Source organism: Pongo abelii, chromosome 5 (genome assembly GCF_028885655.2).
Source record: "Pongo abelii isolate AG06213 chromosome 5, NHGRI_mPonAbe1-v2.0_pri, whole genome shotgun sequence".
Taxonomy (NCBI): Eukaryota; Metazoa; Chordata; class Mammalia; order Primates; family Hominidae; genus Pongo; species Pongo abelii.
In genome coordinates this window covers 10,807,714-10,834,218 of record NC_071990.2, presented here as the reverse complement: position 1 = coordinate 10,834,218, position 26,505 = coordinate 10,807,714, and the positions used below count along the sequence as shown (strand labels likewise).

Sequence of the window (26,505 nt, the reverse complement as noted above, 5' to 3'; positions counted from 1 at the left end):
GGCCTGGCTCTGAGGCCTCCCACCAGAACACTTCAGGATGATGCCATACTACTACAGAGCTGTCATAAGTAAGCTCTCAGAGATCAGCACAAAATAGAGTCCCTGCCAGGATCCATGTCAGAAATTCATATAAAGGGACTAGTGAGGAACATTTAAGAGATAAATGAGGCCAGGCCCAGTGGCTCATGCCTGTAATCCCAGCACTTTGGGAGGTTGAGGCGGGTGGATCACTTGAGGCCAGGAGTTCAAGACCAGCCTGGGAAAGGTGGCTGAACTTCGTCTCTACAAAAAATATAAAAATTAGCTGGGTATGGTGGTGCACACTCTAGTCCCAGCTACTTGGGAGGCTGAGGTATGAGGATCACTTGACCCCAGAAGGTCAACACTTTAGCAAGTGCTGTGATCACACCACTACACTCCAGCCTGGGCAACAGAGTGAGACCCTGCCTCCAAAAAAAAAAAGAGATAAGTGAACCTCCCCAGCACAGGGGGAAAAAAAATCTTGCAATCTGAGAATCTGCTGAAAACAAACTATCAAAGAAGATATAGAATTTGGAAAGTTCTCAGAAGTATTCTTGGTTATATTAAATATGCCTCAGGCCTAGGTATCTTTCTTTGTTAAAAAGCTTACAGCTAATTAGAGAATTTTTTCCTATAGGAATATATATCTAATTTCATATTAAACTGCTGGGATTGGCATGATTTAAAATAAACTTCTGCAACCTTTCCTCCCCCACCCCAGAATATACAGTATTTCCTCAATAAAGCAAAAGCCATCTTATTTTTCCCATGATTTTTGCTGAGATTGGTCACTCTTAGAAAAAAAAAAAATAAGAAAAACCCCGCAGGCGTAGTTAGAAATCATCAGTTGAACATGACATCGGTCACATGAGTTTCTGACAAACAACTCTTGCCGGAGTCAGGCCTTCAAAACTCTGTACACTTTGGGCCAAGAACCTGAGACACCCCAGCTGAAGATAAACAAACCAGTTTTCAACCTTGGCTGTACATTAGGAAAACCTGGGGAGTCAGGAAACATCCCCCACCCCCGAAGCCTGGGACCTATCCCAGACCCAATAATCAGAATCACTGGTGATACACCCCCACCTGAGTTTTCTATTTTAGGTTTAAGAATGTTTGTGAGAGCTCTCCAGGTGACTGTAACGTACAGCAAGGTTTGAAAGCCATTACTATCTTCCAAGTAAGGTTTCTTTTGTCTCAAATCAGACAAATACTTGTACTAGATTGAATCATCCACCTGCTGAAGAAAGCTTTGCTCCAATAGCACAAGAGAAGAAATGTCCTTCTACACAGCAAAACTCCCTGCTAAGGCTATATATTCTCCCTCCCTATGTTCATACTCAAAATTCTATGCTTTTTAAATACATTTTTGTCACCACTCCATCTATCCCTCCAAAGCCTATCGCACTCCCAGCACCCTCCCAAATATACTGGTTGAGGAGATATGGAAGTGGCAGAAAGGCTGCACTATCTGATCAATACTTGGGAACAAGAAGTTCTCACTGAACCCATTTATGTGCCCTGGTCACACATTGTCTAACAGACATCCCAGCTTCTCCCCACAGAAGCCAGACACAACAGTCATGACTTATTAGGAATATGGTATCAGACACATTGCTTAATCCTCCTGGAGTTTACAGTACAGGACTAAAGATGCTCCTTTCTGTAGCGCTTGTTTTGTTTTGGAGACAGGGTCTCACTCTGTCACCCAGACTGGAGTGCAGTGACACCATCTTGGCTCACCACAACCTCCAGCTTAAGCAATTCTCCTGCCTCAGTTTCCCAAGTAGCTGGGATTACAGGCATGTGCCACCACTGCCCAGCTAATTTTTGTATTTTTTATAAAGACAGGGCTACACCATGTTGGCAAGGCTGGTCTTGAACCCCTGACCTCAGGTGATCTGCCCACCTCAACTTCCCAAAGTGCTGGGATTACAGGCGTGAGCCACCGTGCCAGGAATTCTTATTCTATGTAGTAGAAGAACTTCCAAGCACACTTTGTGTTCAGTCTGCAAACACAATTGTCTTTGGAACTACAGAGTTGGCTGGGCGCAGTAGCTCACGCCTGTAATCCCAGCACTTTGGGAGGCCGAGGCAGGTGAATCATCTGAGGTTGGGAGTTCAAGATGTGGAATATGATGAGGTTTCTCTTCAAATAATCTGATCAATCTTTTATTCTCTAATTCATAGTACCCCCCCCCTTTTTCTTCTCCTTCTTTCTCCTTTTTGCCTTTGTTAGATGCCCAGGCACACCACAGTACCAAGCATTATCAGTACCAGCTCACATTCCTTTCCTTATTTGAAAAGAAGACTAACTTTCTAGCTCATTACAGACAGCCCTTCCCCTTCCTCTCCACTTTCTTTTACGTGCCCACCCTATTTGAAAAGAAAAAAAGCAAATGTTTAGCCAACCGTAATTAGTTTAGATTGTACGACCCGACCCCGGCCAGTGGGGAAAGGGTACAGGGGCAGGACTTGAGTAGGAATAAAGGCCCTCGTGCCCCTTTGTTCAGGTGTGCTCTCATGGCAACTGGCCAAGGAGGCACCCCTCTGTGCAGAAGAATTCCTATTCATACCCCCAAAAGGTCAGCTTAGGGTTCCAAGGTACACTTAGGACATCTCTGCCTCATTTCCTTTGAGATTTTTATCTCCTTTCCCCTGCTTCCTGTTATCTGCGTAAGTCAGTGTATCAGCAGGTCAAGTGAGGTTACATGCAAAATGAAATATATACGGTTTCCATAAGCACAGTCTTTAATTCCCCCTGCAAACACTTTTAAAGTCCCTGAGAGGAGTCTGGGAAAGCCTGGAGTTTGCCTTCTCTCCTGAGGGGGTAGCTTCATAATTAGATGCATTTGAGAGTAACAAAGGGCAAAGACAGATCTTGGCCCAATCTGGCCTCAATAAACTTCTGGTACTAGAGCTCAAGGGGTAAATCAAAGACATTATAAGCAGCCAGATGATCCTTCCACCCTACTTCTTCCCCACATCTCCTCACTAATAAACAAACTTGTCTCTGGGCTGCAAAAACCTCACCATTAAAAGAGGGGAACTGCAGCAAGAGATGTTGCAGATTCTGCTTTACTTCCAGATGCCGTTATAAAGGCACTCACCGTGTTATCTCTTGGTTATTATTTTTAAAAGAATAAAAGTTGATATTTTGGGTAACTTTGAATAAGCAAAAATGTTTTTGCTATTTTTCAGATTCATCCAAGGTTTAGAAAATGGGAAAAGTGAGGTGTTACAAGGGCAAAGAAAAGTTTTTGATGATCATTTTTCTAGGTCTAATCTTGTTAATAAAGTCTATTAAAATAGTTCTAGAGCCTACTCCTACTCATTTTCCCCCAAATTCACTAAAATAATTTAAAATAATAATTACTGCATAGGCTCATCAAGGGGAGTGGTTGTGTCTGACTCGATCCTGTGCACTCCCAAAGCGCCTTGCATAGCAGGTACACCAGGAAATGTATGTTGAATTTAATTTTTGGTTAGATATAAGCAATAAGAATGGATATCAATTTCTTTTCAAATTGGATTTCAAAGGAACAGAAAATACCAACCTTAACTAGACAACTAAATCCACCTAAGTTCTCTAAGTTACCCAAAGCCATATAAAATTAAAATAGGACACTTATCTTTGGGATCAGTCCCTGCCGAATTAGCAAAGGTTCATCTTCTTTCAGGCCATCTATGAAGAATCGCTGAATACATTTCAGCAACAGTGACACAGACTGAAATTCATTTTTATCTAGTTCCTAGGTATAAACCACACTAAGTTAAAACACTTATAAATAATTATACATTCATATTTTGGTCACAAAGCAAACCAACTTGCCTTATTTATTGATCTGTCAAGACGGTATAATAGAAGACGATTATATTTTTGAGGAAAGTGGCTCTCTTTCTGTTGAAAGTATTCTTTTATTTTCTGAAATCCTTTATCATGGAATGCATCTGTAATAAGTGATTGAAGCTGGAAAGATGATAGTTTGCAAATTACTTTTTCCCCAAGAACATTTTATAGTAATATTTCTAACTGATCTCATTATCAATAAGAATTCAGTGTGAAATAATATAGGGTAAATATAGAATGGAGATCTCTATCTTGAATAGTAAACAATCATTTCACAAATGATTGATGTTTCCGTTGGCTTAAGACAAGAGTTCCCAAAATGTGGTTCCTAGACCACCAGCAGCGTTGGCATCACCCGGGGACTTCTTAGCACTCAGACTCAGGGCAGAGCCTTTCACGTGATTCTCGTGCATGCTGAAGTCTGGGAACCACTGACCCAAGGAAAACAACACTTCAGTTTCAGATATCATTAGGTGAAGATCCTCAGCAATGTTGGGAATTCTAAAACACTGAAAATTTCAAACCTATGATCACTCACTAAGTGACATAAATGATCATAATAGAAGGAAGAAAAATAATACTAATAATTATAGATAAGTATGCACATTGACCATAATGAATGAAATTCATCTTTTCTGCCTGCACATTAGCTAAGACATGCTTCTACGTACATATACTTGAAGGGCCGGGCGCAGTGGCCCATGTCTGTAATCCCAGCACTTTGGGAGGCCAAGGCAGGCGAATCACCTGAGGTCAGGAGTTCGAGACCAGCCTGACCAACATGGAGCAACCCCATCTCTACTAAAAATACAAAATTAGCCAGACGTGGTGGTGCATGCCTGTAATCCCAGCTACTTGGGAGGCTGAGGCAGGCGAATCGCTTGAACCTGGGACAGAGGTTGCGGTGAGTCGCGATTGCGTTATTGCACTCCAGCCTGTGCAACAAGAGCAAAACTCCGTCTCAAAAAAAAAAAAATATATATATATATATATATACATATACTTGAATAACAGACATTTCCTTAAACATTTAAACCATAAAAGATAAGATTTTTTTATCTTTAAAAAAATCCTACAGGTTAAATTATAATATACAATACTATTTTCATAAGGAAGCAACTGATTATATACAGCCCAAAATTCCACTTATTCTTAGTACTGAATTAAAAGGGAAAATGGCATTTAAAATTATTCCATTTAAACAGAATGTTTTCTTTTTTAAGTTAACACACAGTGAGCTTTTTTGTGCCAAGTGTGTTAAGTGTTCTGCAGATGTTATTATTTAATCCTCACCACGGTCCTGAGAGATTAGGTTCTTTATCTCAGGATAGAAGTAGCAAGGATAGGAAAGGTTACAAACTTATGTGAGATCGCTCAGCTGAAATTCACTCCCTTTTACCTGCTTAAAACTCTGCCGCTGCCAGGCGCAGGGCTCATGCCTGTAATCCCAGCACTTTAGCAGGCCAAGGCAAGAGGATCACTTAAGCCCAGAAGTTTGACATCAGCCTGGGCAATATTTTCAGACCCAGTCTCTACAAAAAATGAAAAACTAGCCAGGTGTGGTGGTTCATGCCTGTAGTCACAGCTACTCAGAAGGCTGAGGCAGGAGGATCACTTGAGCCCAGGAGATCAAGGCTGCAGTGAGCCATGATTGTACCACTGCACTCCAGCTGGGGTGACAGAGTGAGATCCCGTTGAAACAAAACAAAACAAAACTTTGCCATGGCTTCCTCTGCATTGAGAAAAAATCCTAGTCCTTTGCTTTAGTCCACAGAACGCGTCATGATCTGATCTCTGACAGTCTGACGTCCCTGCTAATGAGTCCTAGGATAAGTCAAGCTCTTCCTTGCCTCGGAGCCTTTGAACTGGCTGTTCTAGGCCTGGGCTACCTCACCCCACCACTTTCCACATGGCTGGCTCCACTCAGATCACAGCTTAAGCATCACTTTTTCAGGTAGATCTTCCAGGACCACCTCATCTTAAGTAGACCAGGTGCCTCCTCAACACTCCCAATTATTCCCCATCTCATTACCCTGTTCTTTTTCTTCCCGCTTTCTTTGGCTCTCTGCCAGTCTATAAGCTCCATAAAGGTAGAAGTTGTTTCTAGTTTCTTCAACATTATCTATCTACATTTAGAATAGCACAGGGCACAAGATAGTTTAGACTAGAATATTGGTAAGATAGCTAATGGTAAATTGACTAGATATAGTAATAAATTGGACATGAGAGATTAGGGAAGGAGAAGAAATAAAGATTTCTCTGCTTCCGATTTGAGCAACTGGAGGAACAAGTTTGCTAATGACCCAGGGAACACAGAACTAGAAAGAATACATACACTCATACACACATACACACACACACACACAGATTATAAAAGAAACTTGATCTTTACCCAGAAAGCATCATCCTGGGCCTTCCCAGTCCTATCTTCCTTAATAGGCTGCAAAGGATCTTTGTTTTTCTGCGTGGAATAAAAATATGTTTTTAAAACAATTTTTATCTCAAAGAAATGCATTTCAAGTTTTAAATATAAAGCAAAAAAAAAAATTTAAAGGTTTGTATTGTTTTCCTGAACAGAAATTTTTGTTTGCTCATATTATAGGTCTAAGTAAAATAGTACTTAGAAAAAAAAAAAAAAAAACTTTATCCAACCTTCTTTAGCATGGTCTAAGATAAATACAATACAAACTATCAGAAGAAGCAAAGCAAACATCACTTGAATAAATAATTGTACAAAATAAACAAACTCTATAATGATGATTATAAAGTAGAAGTAAAAGGCTTTGAACTAATAAACCATTTTCAGAATGAGAGCTTGTAAAATAAAGTTAAATAAAAGTGTCTTTAAGGCATCATAGTACCTGACTTCAAAATATACTACAAAGTTATAGGAACAAAACAGCATGGTACTGGCATAAAAACAGACACATACATAGACCAATGGAACAGAATAGATAAACCCAAAATAAATCTACTTCTTTATAGCCAACTGATTTTTGACAAAGTTGTCAAGAACATTCATGGGGAAAAGACAATCTCTTCAATAACTGGTGCTGGGAAAACTGGATATTTATATGTGGAAGAATGAAACCAGATCCCATGTCTCACCATATAAAAAAACAACTCAAAATAAACTAAAAACTTACACTTAAGATCCCAAACTACTAGAAGAAAATATAGGAGAAACACTTTAGGACATCGGTCTGGGCAAAGATTTTATGGAGAAGACCTCAAAATCTCAGGCAATGAAAGCAAAAATAGACAAATGAAATTATACAGACCAAAAAGCTTCTTACAGAAAGGGAAATAATAGACTGAAGAGACAACCAGCAGAATGGGAGAATATATCTGCAAACTATGCATCCAACAAGCCATTAATATCCAGAATATACAGGGAACTCAAAACACCTCAACAGCAACATAACCAATCCAATTAAAAATGGGTAAATAAGCTAAATAGACATCTCTCCAAAGAAGACATACGAATGACTAACAGGTATATGAAAAAATACTCAACATCACTAATCATTGGAAAATGCAAATCAAAACCAAAATGAGATATTATCTTACCCCAGTTAGACTAGCCATTATCAAGACAAAAAACAACAAATGCTGGCAAGGATATGGAAAAAGAGGAACTCTTGTACACTGTTGGTAGGAATGTAAATTAGTATAGACAATATGGAAAACAGTATGGAGGTTCCTCAAAAAACTGTCATAAATCCAGCAATCCCACTCCTGGAGATATATCCAAAAGAAAAGAAATCAGTGTGTCAAAGGCATATCTGCACTCCCATGTTTACTGCAGCGCTATTCACAATAGCCAAGATATGGAATCAACTTAAGTGTCCATCAGTGGATGAATGGATAAAGAAAATGTGGTATATTCACCCAGTGGAATACTTTTCAGCCAGAAAAAAGAACAAAATCCTGTCATTCATGGTAACATGCACGAGCCTGGAGGACATTATGCTAAGTGAAATAAGTGGGGCACAGACAGACACACTGCATGTTCTTGATCACATGTAGAGGCTAAAAAAGCTGATCTCGGCCGGGTGCGGTGGCTCATGCCTGTAATCCCAGCACTTTGGGTGGCCGAGGTGGGTAGATCACCTGAGGTCAGGAGTTGGAGACCAGCCTGGCCAACATGACAGAACCCTGTCTCTACTAAAAATACAAAATTATCCGGGCATGGTGGTGCATGCCTGTAATCCCAGCTACTGGGGAGGCTGAGGCAAGAGAATTGCTTGAACCCAGGAGGCGGAGGTTGCAATGAGCTAAGGTCGCACCACTGTACTCCAGCTGGGGAAGCAAGAGCGAAACTCCATCTCAAAAAAAAAAAAAAATGCTGATCTCATAGAAGTAGAGAGAATAGTGGTCACTAGAAAAGGGGAAGTGAGATAGGCAGAGGTTAGTTAATGGACACAAAATTACAGCTAGCTGGAAGGAGTAAGCTCTAGAGTAAGACAGTACTGCAGGGTGACTATAATGAGCAACTTATTGTATATTTTCAAATAGCTAGACGAGTAGATTTTGAACATTCCCAACACAAAGAAATAAATATTTGAGGTGATTGATATGCATAATTACCCTGATTTGATCATTACACATTGTATACACATATGGAAATATCACACTACACCCTATTAACACGTGCATGTGTCAATACGTGTCAATTAAAAATAAATGATAAAGGCAAAGAAAAAGAACCATTGTGTTAGTAGATAATTGAGTAGAGGCAAAAGTGAGATAGGAGGAACAGCTAAAGCTACAATTAAAATTGGGTGTTAGGCCAGGCGCAGTGGCTCCCGCCTGTAATCCCAGCACTTTGGGAGGCCGAGGTGGGCGTATCACGAGGTCAAGAGTTCGAGACCAGCCTGTCCAATATGGTGAAACCCGTCTCTACTAAAAAATACAAAAATTAGCTGGGCACGGTGGCACGTGACTGTAGTCCCAGCTACTCGTAAGGCTGAGGAAGGAGAACCACTTGAACCCGGGAGGTGGAGGTTGCAGTGAGCTGAGATCGAGCCACCGTGCTCCAGCCTGGGTGACAGAGTGAGACTCCATATCAAAAAAAAAAAAGGTGTTAATTCATAGCACAAACTGACATCAAATAAACACTATGCTACGTATCTATAATTTCTAAGTTTTGTCAACAAATTCTGAATTAGTGGGAAATACTTCCCATCCCAAAGAAAATATTCCCAGGAGCCTTTATGTTAAGCTTCTTTACCTCTTTTCTCTATAGACACGGCCCTCTCTCTCCTTCAGTTCAATTCGTATGCAGAGATGCTCTGTGTATTTTTATTTCTACCTCCTTTCAACCTTCTCTGGCCTTGGTGGTCAGTACTCTGCAAATTCCAAAGAAATGCTTCCTGTTTCTGGAATTTCTGGAGCCATTCTAGTGCACAGAAAGGTATCCCCCTTCTGCGAAGATCATGTGGCAGCTTTTGTGGGTAGGAACTTGACAGGAAAATCAGAAAGTGGGATGGTTTAGGCAGAAAAGATCGTTAGATTCTCTGAGCTTCAGTCTCCTCATTTAAAAAACATGATGATTTCATGTCCTTTGTAGGGACATGGATGAAATTGGAAATCATCATTCTCAGTAAACTATCGCAAGAACAAAAAACCAAACACCGCATATTCTCACTCATAGGTGGGAATTGAACAATGAGAACACATGGACACAGGAAGGGGAACATCACACTTCAGGGACTGTTGTGGGTTGGGGGGAGGGGGGAGGGATAACATTGGGAGATATACCTAATGCTAGATGACGAGTTGGTGGGTGCAGTGCACCAGCATGGCACATGTATACATATGTAACTTACCTGCACATTGGGCACATGTACCATAAAACCTAAAGTATAATAATAATAATAATAATAATAATTACAATAAAAGAAAAAAAAAGAAAAAAAAAAAAAAAAAAACATGATGATAGCCGGGCGCTGTGGCTGACACCTGTAATCCCAGCACTTTGGGAGGCCGAAGCGGGCAGATCATGAGGTCAAGAGACAGAGACCATCCTGGCCAACATGGTGAAACCCCATCTCTACTAAAAATACAAAAATTACCCCGGCGTGGTGGCGCGCGCCTGTAGTCTCAGCTACTCGGGAGGCTGAGGTAGGAGAATCGTTTGAACCCGGGAGGCGGAGGTTGCAGTGAGCCAAGATCACGCCACTGCACTCCAGCCTGGGCGACGGAATGAGACTCCGTCTCAAAAAACAAACAAACAAAAAAAAACAAGATGATAACACCTATATGGAAGGATTGGAGTGAGGACTGACTGAGAGAATGTTTGTAATGTTCTTAGCATAGTGCCTGGCACATAAAAATAGCTCAGTGAATGGCAGCTTTCAATGTAAGAGGGATGGTGAGGAGGTTATGCTTAAGTGCTCTGAATTTAAGCGTAGCTTCATGTTAGAAAGGTTTGTGTCCCAAATCTGTTTCCCCATGGCTGGGAAGATGGCGCCAGATGACAGATGGATTTTATGGAGAACAAGAGTGAGTTCCTGGATCTAGGCAAGCAGTTACCCCTGGCTATCAGAATCACCTGGGGTCCTCATTAACAAACTAACAAACTACCGGCCCACCGTAGACCAATTAAATCAGAATTTCTACCACCAGGAGCCCAGGCAGAAGAATGTTAGAAACACGCCCCAAGTTTTTGTTTGTTTGTTTTTGGCGTCCCTGGGTGGGCTCAAACTTCATGTTTTTATTTTTTATTATTTATCGATAAGCAATAATTGTAGCTTTATCTTAGGGGCTATCCTTTGTCGTTCGGTTAAATGAAGTCCCAGCACTTGGGGTTGCTTAACGCTACTGCAATTTCTACGCAGCAAGGTGGAAAGAGGGCTGGAAAACCGGCTAGGAAAATACGCAAAGCAACTAGAAAAGAACTATCTCATTGCTTTCCGAACACGAATTCTCCGGTTCCCCTTTCCCTGAGCACTATTTAGCTAGGGATCCGAGGTTTCTATTCTGCCTCATCTCGCTGCAAGCTGCCAATACACTCCGAGCAAACCCAAGAAGGTGGCGGGGGAATGTGCCCAGCGCCAGGTCTCTGAGCGAACACCTCAGGGCGGCAGAGCCTGAGCCCCAGGGACCCCGCGCCCTCGCGCGCCCTCGGACTGTGGACAGAAGGTCCGGGCCCTCCGGGGGTCACTCACCGCTTGCATAACGAGGCTTCGTTCCCGAAGCGGCTCGCCGCTCAACTTTGCTGCGCTCTGTCGGCCCTCTGCCGCTTCCCCGCCCAAGACCCCCGCCCGCTGGGGGCGCTGCGGCAAGAGCCCTCGTGGCGGCCCGCTCTTCGAGTCGAGTCTCCTTCCGCAACTGTAATTGACGAATCCGCCCCTGAAGTTTACCAGAACTCTGTGTTTTGAGACTCAAGAAGCGCGTGCAAGTAACTAGCGCACACAGGCCAAACCACCTGGGCGCACGCACACACCCTTTAAGAGAAAGCCAGCACTCACAGGATGTGAACTATGTCGTTTAAACGTTCCTTATTTGCGAAATTGCAAACAGATAGGCGTTCGCTTTGCGGTAGCTGTTCCAAGTTTTCGCCCCGCCTTAAAAAGCCAGAGGAGCGGCCGGGCGCGGTGGCCCACGCCTGTAATCCCAGCACTTTGGGTGGCCGAGGCGGGTGGATCACTTGAGGTCAGGAGTTCAAGACCAGTCTGGTCAACATGGTGAAACCTTGTCTCTACTAAAAATACAAAAAATTAGCCGGGCGCGGTGGCATGTGCCTGTAATCCTAGCTGCTGGGGAGGCTGAGGCAGGAGAATCACTTGAACCCGGGAGGCGGAGGTTGCGGGGAGGCGGAGGTTGCAGTGAGCCGAGATCGCGCCACTGCACTCCAGCCTGGGGGCCAGAGCGAGACTCCGTCTCAAAAAAAAGCCAGAGGAGCAGTTTTGGGTCCATTGTGTGTAGACAAAAGCCGAACCCTTTCGTACGGTAACCAGACTTGTACCCGATATCATTAATACATTCCTGATTTCACACACACAAAAAGTGTGTTTGGTGTTGTTTTTTAAGTACCGTGGTGGGGAAGAAGGGGAATTTTTTGTTTTAATCAAAGCAAATAGTTTTTTTTATTTTTGTTTTTGTTTTTTTCTTTGTTTTTCTTTGTTTTCTTTGTTTGTTTGCCTATTTCCTTTAACCTGACAAGTATGCGTACCAATGGCTAGGCTGATTCGGGTAGGTGGCCAGTTGTGTGAACACGGTGGCAAAATTAAATTGGACTGGAGTTTTCCACAAAAAAACAAAGACCCCTCCAATCCAAACATTCTTTGTGTAAAAATCAACTTGTATTATAACTAGACCTGTATTTCATGTCATAATATGTACAGAAGATATTTGTCTACACCAAAGCAAGACATAACCAGAACTCCTGTTAGCCCAGGACTTGCACACACTTCTAGTCCGTTCAAAACAATGTTTATGTCAAAGCCTGTCATATCCATTTTCTGGCAAATATAATGTAAACATTCTTACATTAATTTACCTATTTTAATCTAAACCAAGGAAATTCAAACGCAGGTTTTTTTCCTTTTCAATGAATGGATTTTTGTAATATTAAACTAGTAATCAAGACAGGAACAGCTGTGAGTATAAGCTATTGTGAGTCAATACATAATACCAGGGCAAGAAAGAAAGAATAATAAGCAATAAACAAAATACTACAGTTTAAATGAATTTTAAGAGAATATTAAAAAATTAGAGTTTTCATAATACTAGATAGAAAACTTAATCATCTATTATTTTCAGGCTTTTGGGGAAAAACATATCCTTCCAAAGTCTATGGTGCAATGCATTCAAATCTTTAAGAGAAATTAAAAAAGAATAGGCAAAATACCTTTTATCTATTTTTTTACTTTGATTAGCTTCTTTTACTAACATGTTTTGTCCAAATATAATTTATGGCAACTTGAAATGCATATTATAATTCTTCTCAAACTAAATATAGTAGAAGCTCTATGACATTTCTTTGGATACCAGAATCCCTTTAGAAATTAATTGATTTGCCCTTAACATAAAAAAGTTTTATTTATTTATGTTTTTGACGGGTCAGGTCTCTCTAGGAACATTCCAAAAGCACAGAGACAAGAACTATTCTAGCACTGCAATAAGACCAAAAATTAATTTCTATGCATTTTCAGAGGTAACTTTAAATCACCATTTTAAAGTTATTTTTAGAACATTTGAAAGGATAAGTTATCTTAAACTACAACATTTAATGAAATACTATAATTAAAATGGATAATCAATAAATTTTCATTCAATTTCGGAAGACAAAACAACACGAAAAGCAACTGAATCAACAGGAGTCTCAGGGACCTTCGGCAGTCAGTTAATAAGATGAAAAATCTGTGAATGAAACTCGTGGGTGAAGAGTAGACACATCTCTTCGTTCCCAACTAGACCTTAGTGGCGACCATTTGAGAGTGATTTTAATCAGAAACCCTGACTGACAGGACCTTTTAGGAGGGGAGAACTTCGGGAGAAAGGAGGCTGGGAATGAACAAATCACTTTCTTCTGCTAGGACCCTTCGGCTTTGATTGGGAGGAGGACCTCAGCTAGAAGATAAAGGAAGAAAAAATTGCGAGGAACTGCTCAAAGTTGGCCTTTCTCCCCAACAGAGTTCGCTTGTCCGCTGCCTCTCTCTCTCTTTCTTTCTTTCCTTCTTTTTTTTTTCTTTTTTTTTTTTTTTTTTTTTTTTTTTGAGACAGGGTCTCGTTCTGTCGCCCAGGCTGGAGTGCATCAGCGCTATCTCAGGTTACTACAACCACTGCCTCCTGGATTCAAGCGATCCTCCCGCCTCAGCCTCCCAAGTAGATGGGACTACAGGCACACGCCACCATGCCCGGCTTTTTTTTTTTTTTTTTTTTTTTTTTTTTTTTCCGAAGAGACAGGGTTTCGCCATGTTGCCCAGGCTGGTCTTGCACTCCTGGGCTCAAGCGATCCTCGCGTCTTGGCCTCCCAAAGTGCTGGGATTACAGGCATGAGCCACTGCGCCCAATCGCGGGATGGACTTTTCTAAGCAAGCCTCACTGTGCCTTTGGCTGGGGAAGTAAAAGGACAAGGAGCGTGGACCACCCTTAGCTTCCTGAGGTGGTTTCGCCCTTCCTTTATCCGCCTTTTGCCAACTGAAGGCACTAATCCTGCAAGAGGCGTTGGCATGGGCGCCTCCCGGCCGAGTCCCGCGCAGCACCCATCCGTGTGCTCAGCACGGGCTTTGCGGTGCCAAGGTCTAGGGCGCGTCGCTTCCCGGGTCTGGAGGGTCATGGATTCGGTTCATCCTCCTCTATCAAGGGATCCGCCGTGAGGAGTTGGCTCCTCTTCTCTGGCTAGGGCTGGGAATGGAAGCGTGCAGCTGCAAAACAAGGGCGCGGGGAATAAATTCCAGAAGCCCTTTTCCCTGGCCGCCAAGAATCCGGCCTTGGGGTAGTCAAAGAGTGACTTTAGTCACTTCAATCGGTTTTTGTTTGTTTGTTTGTTTATACTGAGGGTCTCCATGTGCCGGAGTAGCCCTGGGCGAGTCGGCTGCTCAGATGAAGAAGGTTTCCTCCCAGCCCCGGAGAACCCACATTGTCCTGCGCAACCCCGCACCACCGCGATTCTCTAGTCCCCCAAAGCCTCCCAAGACTGTAATGGAGTAAATTCAATTTCGTTGTGATATTGCCAAGACTATATCAGTAAAGTTTTTTTTTTAAGAGTTGTGGGCCGGGCGCGGTGGCTCACCCTTTAATCCCAGCACTTTGAGAGGCCGAGACAGGCGGATCACGAAGTCAAAAGATCGAGACCATCCTGGCCAACTTGGTGAAACCCTGTCTCTACTAAAAATACAAAATTAGCTGGTCGCGATGGCGCGCGCCTGCAGTCCCAGCTACTCGGGAGGCTGAGGCAGGAGAATCGTTTGAACCTGGGAGGCGGAGGTTGCAGTGAGCCGAGATTGCACCACTGCACTCCAGCCGGGGCAACAGAGTGAGACTCCGTCTCAAAAAAAAAGAAAAAAAAAATTGTGTTCGGGTAGGTGGCAACTGAGAGCTCGCCGAACCACAACCTCTTATTTAACAGATAAACAGATAAGGAAGCTGAGACCCAGAGGGAGCCAAAGCAGTGGAGAAAGCCACTTCTTTGGGACTTTTCCCCTCTCCCCTTTCCCTCCTTCCCCAGGCTCCCACCTACCCCGGGCTCATTTCCCCCACCCCCCGCACCTCGTCCGGGTTCACTTTGTAGGACTCCGTTCCTGCAGGGCCAGGTCCCTCCGAAGTCCCCGGGAGCGTGAAGGCGCCTGGGCTCGCGAGCATACGCGGAGGCTTGGCGCACCCTCGCACATCCCAAAGGGCAGAGCGAAGACTCCGAGACACTCACAATAGTTAGGGGAAGAGCCGGCAGTGAAGGCCCAAAATGGACTGACCCCTAACTAGGAGGCGTGGGCGCGGTTATTCAGGCTAGGGCGCGCGCTGACGGCAGAGGGGCCCACGCACGGTTCCCACGCTCTCCTGGAATTGAGTGTTGGCTCTCAGGGGACTTTGCTGGAAAGCCTCTGCTTCCAAAGCCTCCATCTAAGCCTCTTTCCGAAATCAGGGAAGCTGGAGGCGTTTAGAAAAAAAAATAATAATAATAGGCCGGTCGCGGTTGCTCACGCCTATAATCCCAGCACTTTGGGAGGCTCAGGCGGGCGGATCACCTGAGGTCAAGAGTTCAAGACCAGCTTGGTCACGGTTTCGCATGGCTAAAACCTGTCTCTACTAAAAATACAAAAATTAGCCAGGGGTGGTGGCACGGACCTGTACTCCCATCTTCTCGGGAGGTTGAGGCAGGAGAATCGCTTGAACCTGGGAGGCAGAGGTTGCAGTGAGCTGAGATGGCACCACTGCACTCTAGCCTGGGCAACAGAGTGAGACAAAAAAGAAGAAAAGAAAAGAAGAAAATAATAAGGTTTTAAACTTAAAGGATACATTCCTACTTACCCTCCCCACCCCCACCCTCTGGCTGCAGTTGCCCTTTGCTTCCAGGGCTGAATTTAACCTCCACCTCCGTTCCTGGGACAGTGGTGGAGGGGGCGACCGGCCCCTGGAGCGTGGGCGCTAGCGAGGTAGGCGAGACAGGGCGGAGCCCCCCGGAGGTATATCTTTATAAAGGAGGAGGCAGCTGCCAGAGGTCGATGCTGCCGTTCGGGTGGAGACCGTTCAGCACCACGGTCGAGGACAGGTCCCCGCCCGGGTCCCTAACCATTGTCCCCAGCTTCCAGATTTCTAAACAACCTCTCTCTCTTTCTCTCTCTCTCTGCCCCTCGCCTTCACACGCCCCACTTTCTTCTTTAAAGAGAAGGAAAAAAATCCACCTGGCGCACCTGTCCTTTTTTCTTCTATTTTTCATAACCCTGGGCGGAAAGCGCGAGCGAGTTGGGCAGATGCTGGCGGCCGCGGTGCAGGAAGCGGTCGACGTGTGCTCCTATGGGATGCAGCTCAGCTGGGACATCAACGATCCGCAGATGCCTCAGGTAAGTGAACCGGGTGTGTGCGGGCACGCGGGGCGCTGTCCATCCGAAGGAGGGAGAATGGCATTCGAGTTCTTGAAGAGCCTGCGGACGGACCATACACACACACACACGCACACACACACACACGCAAAATTTCTGGGTTTCTAAGGCCCCCTCAAGTGTAGAAAGAGAACTGGACTCTACAAAAGGCTGAGTTGGGTTTAGAAATGTGTCTTCTTGGCCGGGTGCGGTGGCTCACGCCTGTAATCCCAGCACTTTAGGAGGCTGAGGTGGGCGGATCACCTGAGGTCGGGAGTTCAAGACCAGCCTGACCAACATGGAGAAACCCCGTCTCTACCAAAAATACAAAATCAGCCGAGCGTGATGGCGCATGCCTATAGTCCCAGCTACTCGGGAGGCTGAGGCAGGAGAATCGCTTGAATCCGGGAGGTGGAGGTTGCGGTGAGCCAAGATCGCGCCATTGAACTCCAGCCTGGGCAACAAGAGCAAAACTCCGTCTCAAAAAAAAAGAAGAAGAAGAAATGTGTCTTCTCCCAGCAATTTCCTTGTGCTTGCCTGAAATCACACGGAAAGCAGCAGGAAATGTTGATCAGGCTCCACATTCCCAGTCTTGGGGAGAGCGGGACGCCTGTCCTTTCACTTCCCTTTAACCAAGGTAGAAATCAGGTGCCTCTTCCTTATTCATTTACTTTCAATCCATGAGGAAGCTACGGAGAAAATCTAAACAGATGTAAATACCACTGCTTCTCATGCAGCAAAACTGAGGTACAACTGCAAAGTGAATCTAATGACCTAAATTTAAAACAAATAGCCCGACTTGAGCAATTTGTTCAGAACTTCCTAACTGCTGGGAGGAAGGAGGCCCCATAGCCGTGCCAAAGAGGCCATCTGTACCCAAAACTTACTTCTTCTCTAATGACAAGCAAATCATCATTCTTTTAGGGTGAATTTGTTGTATTTTGCTTTATTTCAATAAAGCAAAAATGGTTTGGAGCCAAGTCCAAAGAATGACTGGGATGGATGAAGTGGTGAATGAAGTGGGAGATTTGAAGCCAGTTCCAGAGAATGACCAATTATGATTGGTCACACTGGTTTGGGCCAAAATTGAGTGACGTTGAAGTCCTGGCTGTAGGGGATGGGGGGTGTAGAATGAGAGTTGCTTCCCAACCATTTGCAAATGTGGGCTTCCAGCAATGTTGTGGCACAGGGATAAAAGAGATGTGTCATTTTGTCAGCAACTAAAATGTGTCTGATAGGTGTTCAGATGAATAGCAATTCATTGCAACATTGTGTCGCCTCTCAAAGATGTCAGCACTTTTTTGGATCCATATGTTTGTAGTAGGTTAGGTGTGTTTTACTCCTTTGTTTTTGTTTGTTTGTTTGTTGGGGTTTTCTGTTGTTGTTTGTTTGGTTTTTGAGGCGGAGTTTAGCTCTTGTTGCCTAGGCTGGGGTGCAATCGCACGATCTCGGCTCACTGCAACCTCCATCCCCCAGGTTCAAGTGATTCTCTTGCCTCAGCTTCCCGAGTAGCTGGGACTACAGGCATGCGCCACCACGCCCGGCTAATTTTGTATTTTTAGTAGAGATTGGGTTTCTCCATGTTGCTCAGGCTGGTCTTGAACTCCTGACCTCAGCTGATCCACCCGCCTCAGCCTCCCAAAGTGCTGGGATTACAGGCGTGAGCCACCGTGCCTGGCCCACTCCTTTGTTTTAAAGTCTGCCTACTTTAGAGTCACATGGTACCATTTTCATGAAAGTGGACCACAGTACAGCAAGTGCATCTCATTCTGTTTCTGTCCATGTACATCTTCACAGGAAACAATCATATCTTGCATTTTAGAAAAGTCACATCCAAATCATGTAATTATGGTTCATCTCTCAAGCATTTGCTAGACTTCCCATGTAAATATGAACTTTTTTTTAGGAGACTGGTTGTTAAGCAGGAAGCATGTGTGTAATATCTCAAAAGGGCCAGGCACACTGGGACATGGAGAAGTGAAGAAACTTAGCATCGCCCTGCTCTGGCTAACCGAGTGAGCGAGTTAAACTACCTGTATGACCTTGAGAGGGTCCTCGAATTTGCCTTTGTCTCGGGCTACTTACTCACTTGTCGTCAAGTGGTAGAGTGAGATAACCATCTCAAACTCTCCTCCAGGTCTACGATCAGGTTCAGTGTCTATGTGTGTGTGTGTACACACACACACAAATGCCAACACTTTAGAACAAATGTAACCCAATCCTTGACATCCTCTATTCTTATACTGATTTTAAAAACACAGTCTCTGTGGCTTCATTGCCAGGGTCACTACCTCAGTAGCTCGTGTGAGGCATGGGGGCCTAGTCTACATCCTTAAGGGAGAGCTAAAGAAATGCTGTTTTCTGGAAAATTGTCAATTCGTTACTAAGATCCTTAAGTTAAAATATTCACTTTTAAAACAAAGATATTAGCATTTAATATAAGCTTGGAGTTGATAGTACATCATATATATTTCATTTGTGACTTACCTTACATTGATGTATTAATTTATGTCAGTTGTAATATTTCAGAGAAAAGATAAATAATACCTATGGTAGTAATAATGATTTCAACAATATCTTTGTAATTTTGGAAACAAAATCACCCATTTACCTTATTACTGTTAGAATGTGCAGTATTAATGATGTATACAAGTCTGAATTTTCCAACTGTGAATACTTCAGCTTTGCAAATGTTTGATCTAATTTTCCTGAGTGGCAAGAGTGGGGAGGAGATGCAAATGGCTTACTACTATGATACACTCTTCTGAGCCTTTATTACACCAGCAAAGCTACTGGGTCTGGCTGCTGCCTATCTTCTGTTTATATTCCAGCTATGCCACTGTGAAAGGTTAACTATTGAACCTCCACTTCCTTATTTAGTAAACAAGAGTAAAGATGTCCATCTTGCAAAGATGTTGTGAGAATTATATATATTGCATAATATGACTTTGCAGGTCATACTGTTTCTGTTCCAAATATTCAATTCTGCACTGTAGTGTGAAAGCAGCCCTAAACATTACATAAAAGAAAGTGCTCAGTGGCCGGGCATGGTGGCTTATGCCTGTAATCCCAGCACTTTGGGAGGCCAAGGTGGGTGGATCATGAGGTCAGAAAGATCAAGACCATCCTGGCCAACATGGTGAAACCCCATCTCTGCTAAAAATACAAACAATAGCCAGGCATGGTGGCATGCACCTGTAGTCCCAGGTATTCAGGAGGCTGAGGCAGGAGAATCACTTGAACCTGGGAGGCGGAGGTTGCAGTGGGCTGAGATCATGCTACTACACTCTAGCCTGGGTGACAGAGTGAGATTCCATCTCAAAAAAAAAAGAAAAAAGAAAGTGCTCAGTAAAGGGTGATTTTTCAACGAAACTTATATGCAAAAGTGACATTTATTGCAGTGTAAATAATGCATTAAATTGACAAAGACTACCAAATATGAATACTAAGGCAATGCTCAGTATTTTAGATATAACTTATTATTTCAGCCATGTGGCTCTTTGTTGAGGAGAATGACAGTCCCATATTGCTCTGGGGAGCAGTCCAGTACCAGGCAAGCTCACCCACACCCTAAAGCTCATGGCTTAAATCCTTCATTGCGGTACCCTTTTAAACTTGGAGAGCCAAGCTGAGAGTAGGGAGGGAAGCTGTTCTTTCCTCTCTGAAATTACTCTCGGTGCCACTGCTAATGTCACTGATGGGTTTGGCATAGAGAGCCAAGTGCTTTTGAAGAAAATGCACTGACTTAAAGATATTTACCAGTTAAATTGCATTTCAGTGATAGAACATTCCAATCACTTTTTCCCCTGGTACTTTCATACTTAACTTAAAAATGTTTTCAACATTTAAACATGCCAAGAAGTGATATAACATAGTGGTAAGAAGTACAATCTCTGGAATGGGACTGCCAGGGTGCAAATCCTAGAGCCAGATCTTGCTAGCTGTGTGATGTGACCTTGGGCAAGTCGATTAACCTCTCTGACCTCCATGTCCTCGTCGGCAAATTGGAAATAATTGTTTACCTATAATTTGAAGTCTAGATGAATTAATACATGTATAGCATTTAACAGATAAGCACTATATAAACACTAATTATTACCTGGTTGTCAGGAAATCTTATACAGAAAGAGTGGCATTTTGGAATTTGACATTACTGGATTTAAAAAGAACCTGTTTATATCCTAATGTGCTTGGAGAAATTTTAGAGCACGATGTGTGCAGTTTGGACTGGATAAACTGACCTCCCTTCCTTCTGCACTCTTCCAGGAGCTGGTCCTCTTCGACCAATTCCGAGAGTGGCCTGACGGCTACGTGCGCTTCATCTACAGCAGCGATGAGAAGAAGGCACAGCGTCACCTGAGCGGCTGGGCCATGCGCAACACCAACAACCACAATGGCCACATCCTCAAGAAGTCGTGCCTGGGTGTGGTGGTGTGTGCACAGGCCTGCACCCTGCCCGACGGTTCCCGCCTGCAGCTGAGGCCGGCCATCTGTGACAAGGCACGGCTGAAACAGCAGAGTGAGGACATGGGGCCAGGGAGAGGGTGACCTTGGAGTCATGAGTTTTTTGTTGTTGTTGTTTTTGTTTGTTTGAGATGGAGTCTCACTCTGTCACTCAGGCTGGACTGCAATTGCAATGGTGTGATCTCAGCTCACTGCAACCCCCGCCTCCTGGGTTCAAGCAATCCTCCTGCCTCAGCCTCCCAAGTAGCTGGGATTACAGGCATGTGCCACCACGCCCGGCTAATTTTGCATTTTTAGTAGAGACAGGGTTTCTCCATGTTGGTCAGGCTGGTCTTGAACTCCCAACATCAGGTGATCTGCCTGTCTCGGCCTCCCAAAGTGCTGGGATTAGAGGCGTGAGCCACCGCACCCGGCTAATTTTGTATTTTTAGTAGAGACAGGGTTTCTCCATGTTGGTCAGGCTGGTCTTGAACTCCTGACCTCAAGTGATCCACCCGCCTCGGCCTCCCAAAGTGCTGGAATTACAGGCGTGAGCCACCGTGCCCGAGCATGAGTTTTTTGTTCCCAACTAATTTTCCCCTTCTTCCTTCAGAAGGGTCTGGGGTCAGGGTTAATATTTCTCCCTTCTGGGCTTTGCAGAGAAGGCATGCCCTAACTGTCATTCTGCTTTGGAGTTGATTCCTTGTCGAGGGCACAGCGGATACCCGGTAACCAACTTTTGGCGGCTTGATGGCAACGCGATCTTTTTTCAGGTAGGTCAGGTGAGAACACAATTTGTGATGGATACTTTTCATCAGACCACAAAGGCCAAACCACCTGTCGTGTGCCTTGGGAATCCTGAGCCAAACAAAATACAGCCCCAGTGGCCAGAAATAGGTGCTGAAGCTCCCCAGGGACCTAGCAGGAGCCTAGAAATTCGCTCACTACTTTGTGCTCTTTAAGGTCCACAGATGGTAAACCAAGTTATAGTTCTTTTAATAGAGTGAAGGGATTGCAGGTGATATTTGCAGATGTCAATTCTTGAGCCTGTTTTATTTGTTCAAGAATTTTTCTTTCTGTCATTTTGAAAGAAACAAAACTAAACAGTTGAGATGTTGGGAAAGGCATGATCAATTTTTGGGCAACATTGTCAGCTTCCTTTAGAGGCACAAATGTATGATTCATTTTCTCCTTATCGCAGGCCAAGGGAGTTCATGATCATCCAAGACCAGAGAGCAAATCAGAGACGGAAGCTAGAAGAAGCGCCATCAAGAGACAAATGGCCTCTTTTTACCAACCCCAGAAAAAGAGAATTCAAGAATCCGAGGTAACAGAGAGCTAATAGTGCACAGTGGTCTCAGCTCATTTTCATCCCAAGATATGCTGATCGTTATGCAAAATATGAAGGTCATACATTAATTACAAAGTTTTGATTTCATGTGAAAATTATATGTCTGTAACAAAATATCATTAAATCAACCTTTGGATAGGGTTTCTAAATCCTTCTCCTTAAAACAAAAAGCAACAATCTCTACAGGCAATGATACAGTCCTGATATGTCAGTGTGCTGAGCTGACATCCTAATATAAGGGCAATTATGTAACAGTAATAAAGATAGAAATATGTGCCTACCAACAGGAAGTTAACAGTGCACCCTTGAGAGGGTCCTTTCCATTATTTCATCCACAAGAATGGATAAAATTTCTCTGAGCAATTTAATTCAGTTTGGCTTTTCAACCAAAGCATGCCAAGCAGGCAGAGTGTTAGTGTAAGGATAACAGAAACTGACATTTTCCAGCACTTCCTATGTGCCAGGCACCGCTCTAAGAGTTTCACACATTTAATGGTTGCAGAAACCCTATAATGAGGTTACTATTATTAAGTTCCATTTTTAAGATGAAGAATCTGAGACTCAGAGAAGTTAGGTGGCTTGTACAATTCGTGAGGGGGCAGAGTCAGGAATTGAACCCAGGCAGGTGTGGCTCCTAAGTCTCCACTATTAGGAACACAGTATAGGTGAGAACAGGACCATCTGCCACTCAGAAGCATCCTACCTGGCTACCATGGACTTTTGTCATTCAGTTGTTGGTATTTATGTCTGAGCGAGCCCAAGCTTAGCAACCCCTGGACCACGTGCTTAAATCACGTACCTGAGCAGTGCCATGTTCACAACACAGAGCCCAGCACATGGATGTCTGTTTTTACTTACTTCTTGGCTATTGTTACAGGTGAAGGTGTCCACACGATTTACATAGCATGTGTCTATGTTTGTATCATTTTTCTAGGCAGAAGAAAATCAAGACAGCAGTGGTCATTTCAGCAACATACCTCCCTTGGAAAATCCAGAAGACTTTGATATAGTTACTGAAACCAGCTTCCCTATTCCAGGGCAGCCTTGCCCTTCCTTCCCAAACTCTGATGCTTACAAAGCTACCTGTGACCTAGCCACCTTTCAAGGAGACAAAATGCAACCCTTTCAGAAATACTCAAGCCAAAGAATCTATTTGCCTAGGCCACCTTGCAGCTATGAATTGGCAAACCCTGGTTATACAAATTCAAGCCCATATCCCACCCTTTATAAGGATTCCACCAGTATCCCTAATGACACAGACTGGGTTCATCTGAACACACTACAATATAATGTTAATTCATACAGCAGCTATGAGAGAAGCTTTGATTTCACCAACAAACAGCATGGCTGGAAACCAGCTCTTGGAAAACCCAGCCTTGTGGAGAGGACTAACCGTGGGCAGTTTCAGGCCATGGCCACTCGCCCTTATTATAACCCAGAGCTTCCCTGCAGGTACCTCACGACTCCGCCACCAGGTGCCCCTGCCCTGCAAACAGTGATCACCACCACCACTAAAGTGTCCTACCAGGCCTACCAGCCCCCTGCTATGAAATATAGTGACAGTGTGCGAGAGTTGAAGAGCCTTTCGAGCTGTAACTATGCTCCTGAAGATACTGGGATGTCTGTCTATCCAGAAGCCTGGGGTCCTCCAGTGACAGTCACCAGGGCAGCCTCTCCTTCAGGGCCACTTCCTATGAAAATTGCGGGAGATTGCCGGGCCATCAGACCCACTGTGGCTATTCCCCATGAGCCAGTTTCCTCTAGGACAGATGAAGCAGAGACTTGGGATGTGTATCTGTCTGGGCTGGGCTCTGCAATCAGTTACTCAGATAGAGTGGGTCCCTTCTTTACCTATAACAGTGAGGATTTTTGAAGGACAATCCAGGGGGCAACATAATAGCAGTGTGCATGCAAGCAGGAGGCAGGGAAATGTGAAATGGCAATGATCTCTTATTGAGTTGGGAGATTCACCTTGTATGCAAAGAAATACAGATAGTAGTAAAAATGCTGAGTAGCTGAGAAAATAATCAGCTGGAAATGTTTAGATAATATGGGAAATTTCACACAGCATTTTGAAACTGGCTACAATACATAGAAGTAATGAGGAAAGTGTGAGTCTCAAATGAACAAATAAGCAAACTGGAGGAGGTTAAATACTGACCTAAGTTTACTTAGTTTGTTAGCAGGAGTAGAAGCCAAGGATTCTGGTTTTATTCTAGGGCTTTTCCCATTAGAGCACCGTAGGGAATTTCACATCCCTAGAGGCTGCCAAAATAGCTTCAGAAAGAAATTTTTACAATCTTAACGCCTGAGTCATTTCATAAAATTTTTGTTTAGTATTTAGAACCTGTTAAACTAGCTTCAGGAAGTAATTTTGATTGTTTTATCTCCAACGTATGTATCTACAGCTTTTCAAAAAATCTCCAGCAATGGTAAAGTTCATTTGTTTTTAAAAGATTCAATAAAGCTTTTCATAACATGATAGTTTCATAGCCTTTTCATAACATGATAGTTTCCATAACAGAGACAGCCTAACAATGATGAGTTGTATTTAATGGATTATCATTGTACTAAATACATTTTTTTTCTGATTAGGTTTCAGAATTAGAATTAAAATGTTTTGCTGAAATACAGCTTTACGGTTCCTCTGTTATTCTTCATAAAGGTAACTGATAATGTTCAATTAAATGTAATAAGGACATTTTAAAGTAATGAAGCTAATTCTTGCCTTACTTCAAAACAGAAATAGGAAAAAAATTGTTCATATTATGACCTGGGAAACAGTTGTTATGAAACATTAACACTTATTAAATAGGCTGAGCGAGGTGGCTCACGTCTGTAATCCCAACACTTTGGGAGACCAAGGCAGGAGGATTGCTTGAGCCCAGGAGTTTGAGGCCAGCCTGGGCAACAGAGAGAGGCCTCATCTCTGGGCAACAGAGAGAGACCCCGGGGCATGGCAGTGTGCCTGTAGTCCTAGCTACTTGGGAAGCTGAGGTGGGAGGATCATTTGAACCCGCGAGGTCAAGGCTGCAGTCAGCCATCTTTGTGCTACTGCACTCCAGCTTGGGCAACAGAGCAAGACCCTGTCTCAAAAAACAAAAACAAAAACAAAAACAAGTATTAAATAGTTTGACTGTTTTGTAGTTTATTTGCAAAATACCTGTTGTTGTACTCTGTCATAACAGAAAGCCTTTTCAAAACATTTGGAGTGCTCACACACACACTTTAGTGAAAATATTCTGTTTTCAAATAAAGATAAACTACACGAGCAATATATTTTGGGGGGGTGCCTAGAAGTATCACCCTCAAATTTGCTTATAACAATCAATTTGTATAGCTAAATTGTAGTCAGTCAGATGCCATTTTAAATCATTGAGCATTCTATATCATCCAACTAATTCATAAAAGCCTAATACTCCAACATCATAAATGCATGCAGTACTTAACAAAAGATTAAGTAGGTATGAATACACTCCTATGAGTTTCTAACCAACCAATTTTTTTCAAAGGGAAAGATGCTTAGTACACTTGTTGGTTACTTTTTCCTTTGAACTTCCATTGCCAAAACTCACAAGCTATAATAATATCTAACATTTATATAGCACTTACTGGCCAAACACGGTGGCTCACACCTGTAATCCTAGCACTTTGGGAGGCTGAGGCAGGTGGATCGCTTGAGCCCAGGAATTAGAGACCAGCTTGGGCAACATGGCAAAACCCCATCTCTACCAAAAAAAAAAAAAAAATACAAAAATTAGCCGGGTGTGATTGCACACACCTGTAGTCCCAGCTACTTAGAAGATTGAGGTGGGAGGGTGGCTTGAGCCAAGGAGGTAGAGGTTGCAGTGAGCTGAGATAGCACCACTGCACTCCAGCCTGGGCAACAGAGCTAGACCCTGTCTCAAAAAATAAAGAACTTTTTTTTAAAAAAAAAGAAAAAAGAAAAAATTAAATATATATATATATATCAGTATTTACCGTGTGTCAGACATTGCAAGCCTTGAACATACATTAATTGATTTAATCCTCACAGCTGTCCCCTGAGCTACCTGAGGAGGTGAAATGACTTATAGAGCAAGTGGGAGACCAAGATTTGAATCCAGGTCATCTCCCTGTTCTTAGCCAATACATTATATTGGCTTTGATTGTACTCTTTTATCAATAAAATTGCATTTATACTTTCGCGTTGCTCGTGGCACAGAGTGAGCTTTGTTACCTCTAAGTGTTGGTGTTCCAGTGTGGGACTTGAGGAATCCTGGCAGGCTGGGGAGGAAGGGCCAGGGATGGGAATGAGCAGACATGCTGGA

At 43.4% G+C, this 26,505-nt stretch overlaps 2 protein-coding genes across 2 annotated transcripts in view; one reads left to right on the top strand and one right to left on the bottom strand.

Annotated features, from left to right (window-relative positions):
- SYCP2L (synaptonemal complex protein 2 like) overlaps positions 1 to 11,326 on the bottom strand; it is an 81,568-nt gene extending 70,242 nt beyond the window's left edge. The window contains exons 1-4 of the mRNA XM_024248059.3: positions 11,044 to 11,326; positions 6,264 to 6,332; positions 3,854 to 3,991; positions 3,650 to 3,773 (exon numbers count right to left, since the gene is read on the bottom strand). Of these exons, the coding sequence (XP_024103827.3) occupies positions 3,650 to 3,773; positions 3,854 to 3,991; positions 6,264 to 6,332; positions 11,044 to 11,052 (340 nt within the window). The 5' untranslated portion in view covers positions 11,053 to 11,326. The remainder of the gene's footprint in view (positions 1 to 3,649; positions 3,774 to 3,853; positions 3,992 to 6,263; positions 6,333 to 11,043) is intronic.
- A 4,717-nt stretch (positions 11,327 to 16,043) lies between these two features.
- GCM2 (glial cells missing transcription factor 2) lies at positions 16,044 to 24,828 on the top strand. The gene is made up of 5 exons (XM_002816420.4): positions 16,044 to 16,383; positions 20,668 to 20,920; positions 21,505 to 21,617; positions 22,046 to 22,171; positions 23,130 to 24,828. The coding sequence occupies exons 1-5, from the start codon at positions 16,045 to 16,047 to the stop codon at positions 24,066 to 24,068; spliced, it is 1,770 nt and encodes a 589-aa protein (XP_002816466.4). The 5' UTR covers position 16,044; the 3' UTR covers positions 24,069 to 24,828.
- The last annotated feature ends 1,677 nt before the right edge of the window (positions 24,829 to 26,505 follow it).

Coding starts and splice junctions, on each gene's coding strand:
- GCM2 (XM_002816420.4), top strand. CDS start 16,045: ATGCTGCCGTTCGGGTGGAGACCGTTCAGCACCACGGTCGAGGACAGG. Junction 20,921..21,504: donor GGCACGGCTGAAACAGCAGA/GTGAGGACATGG, acceptor TGGGCTTTGCAG/AGAAGGCATGCCCTAACTGT. Junction 21,618..22,045: donor GCAACGCGATCTTTTTTCAG/GTAGGTCAGGTG, acceptor TCCTTATCGCAG/GCCAAGGGAGTTCATGATCA.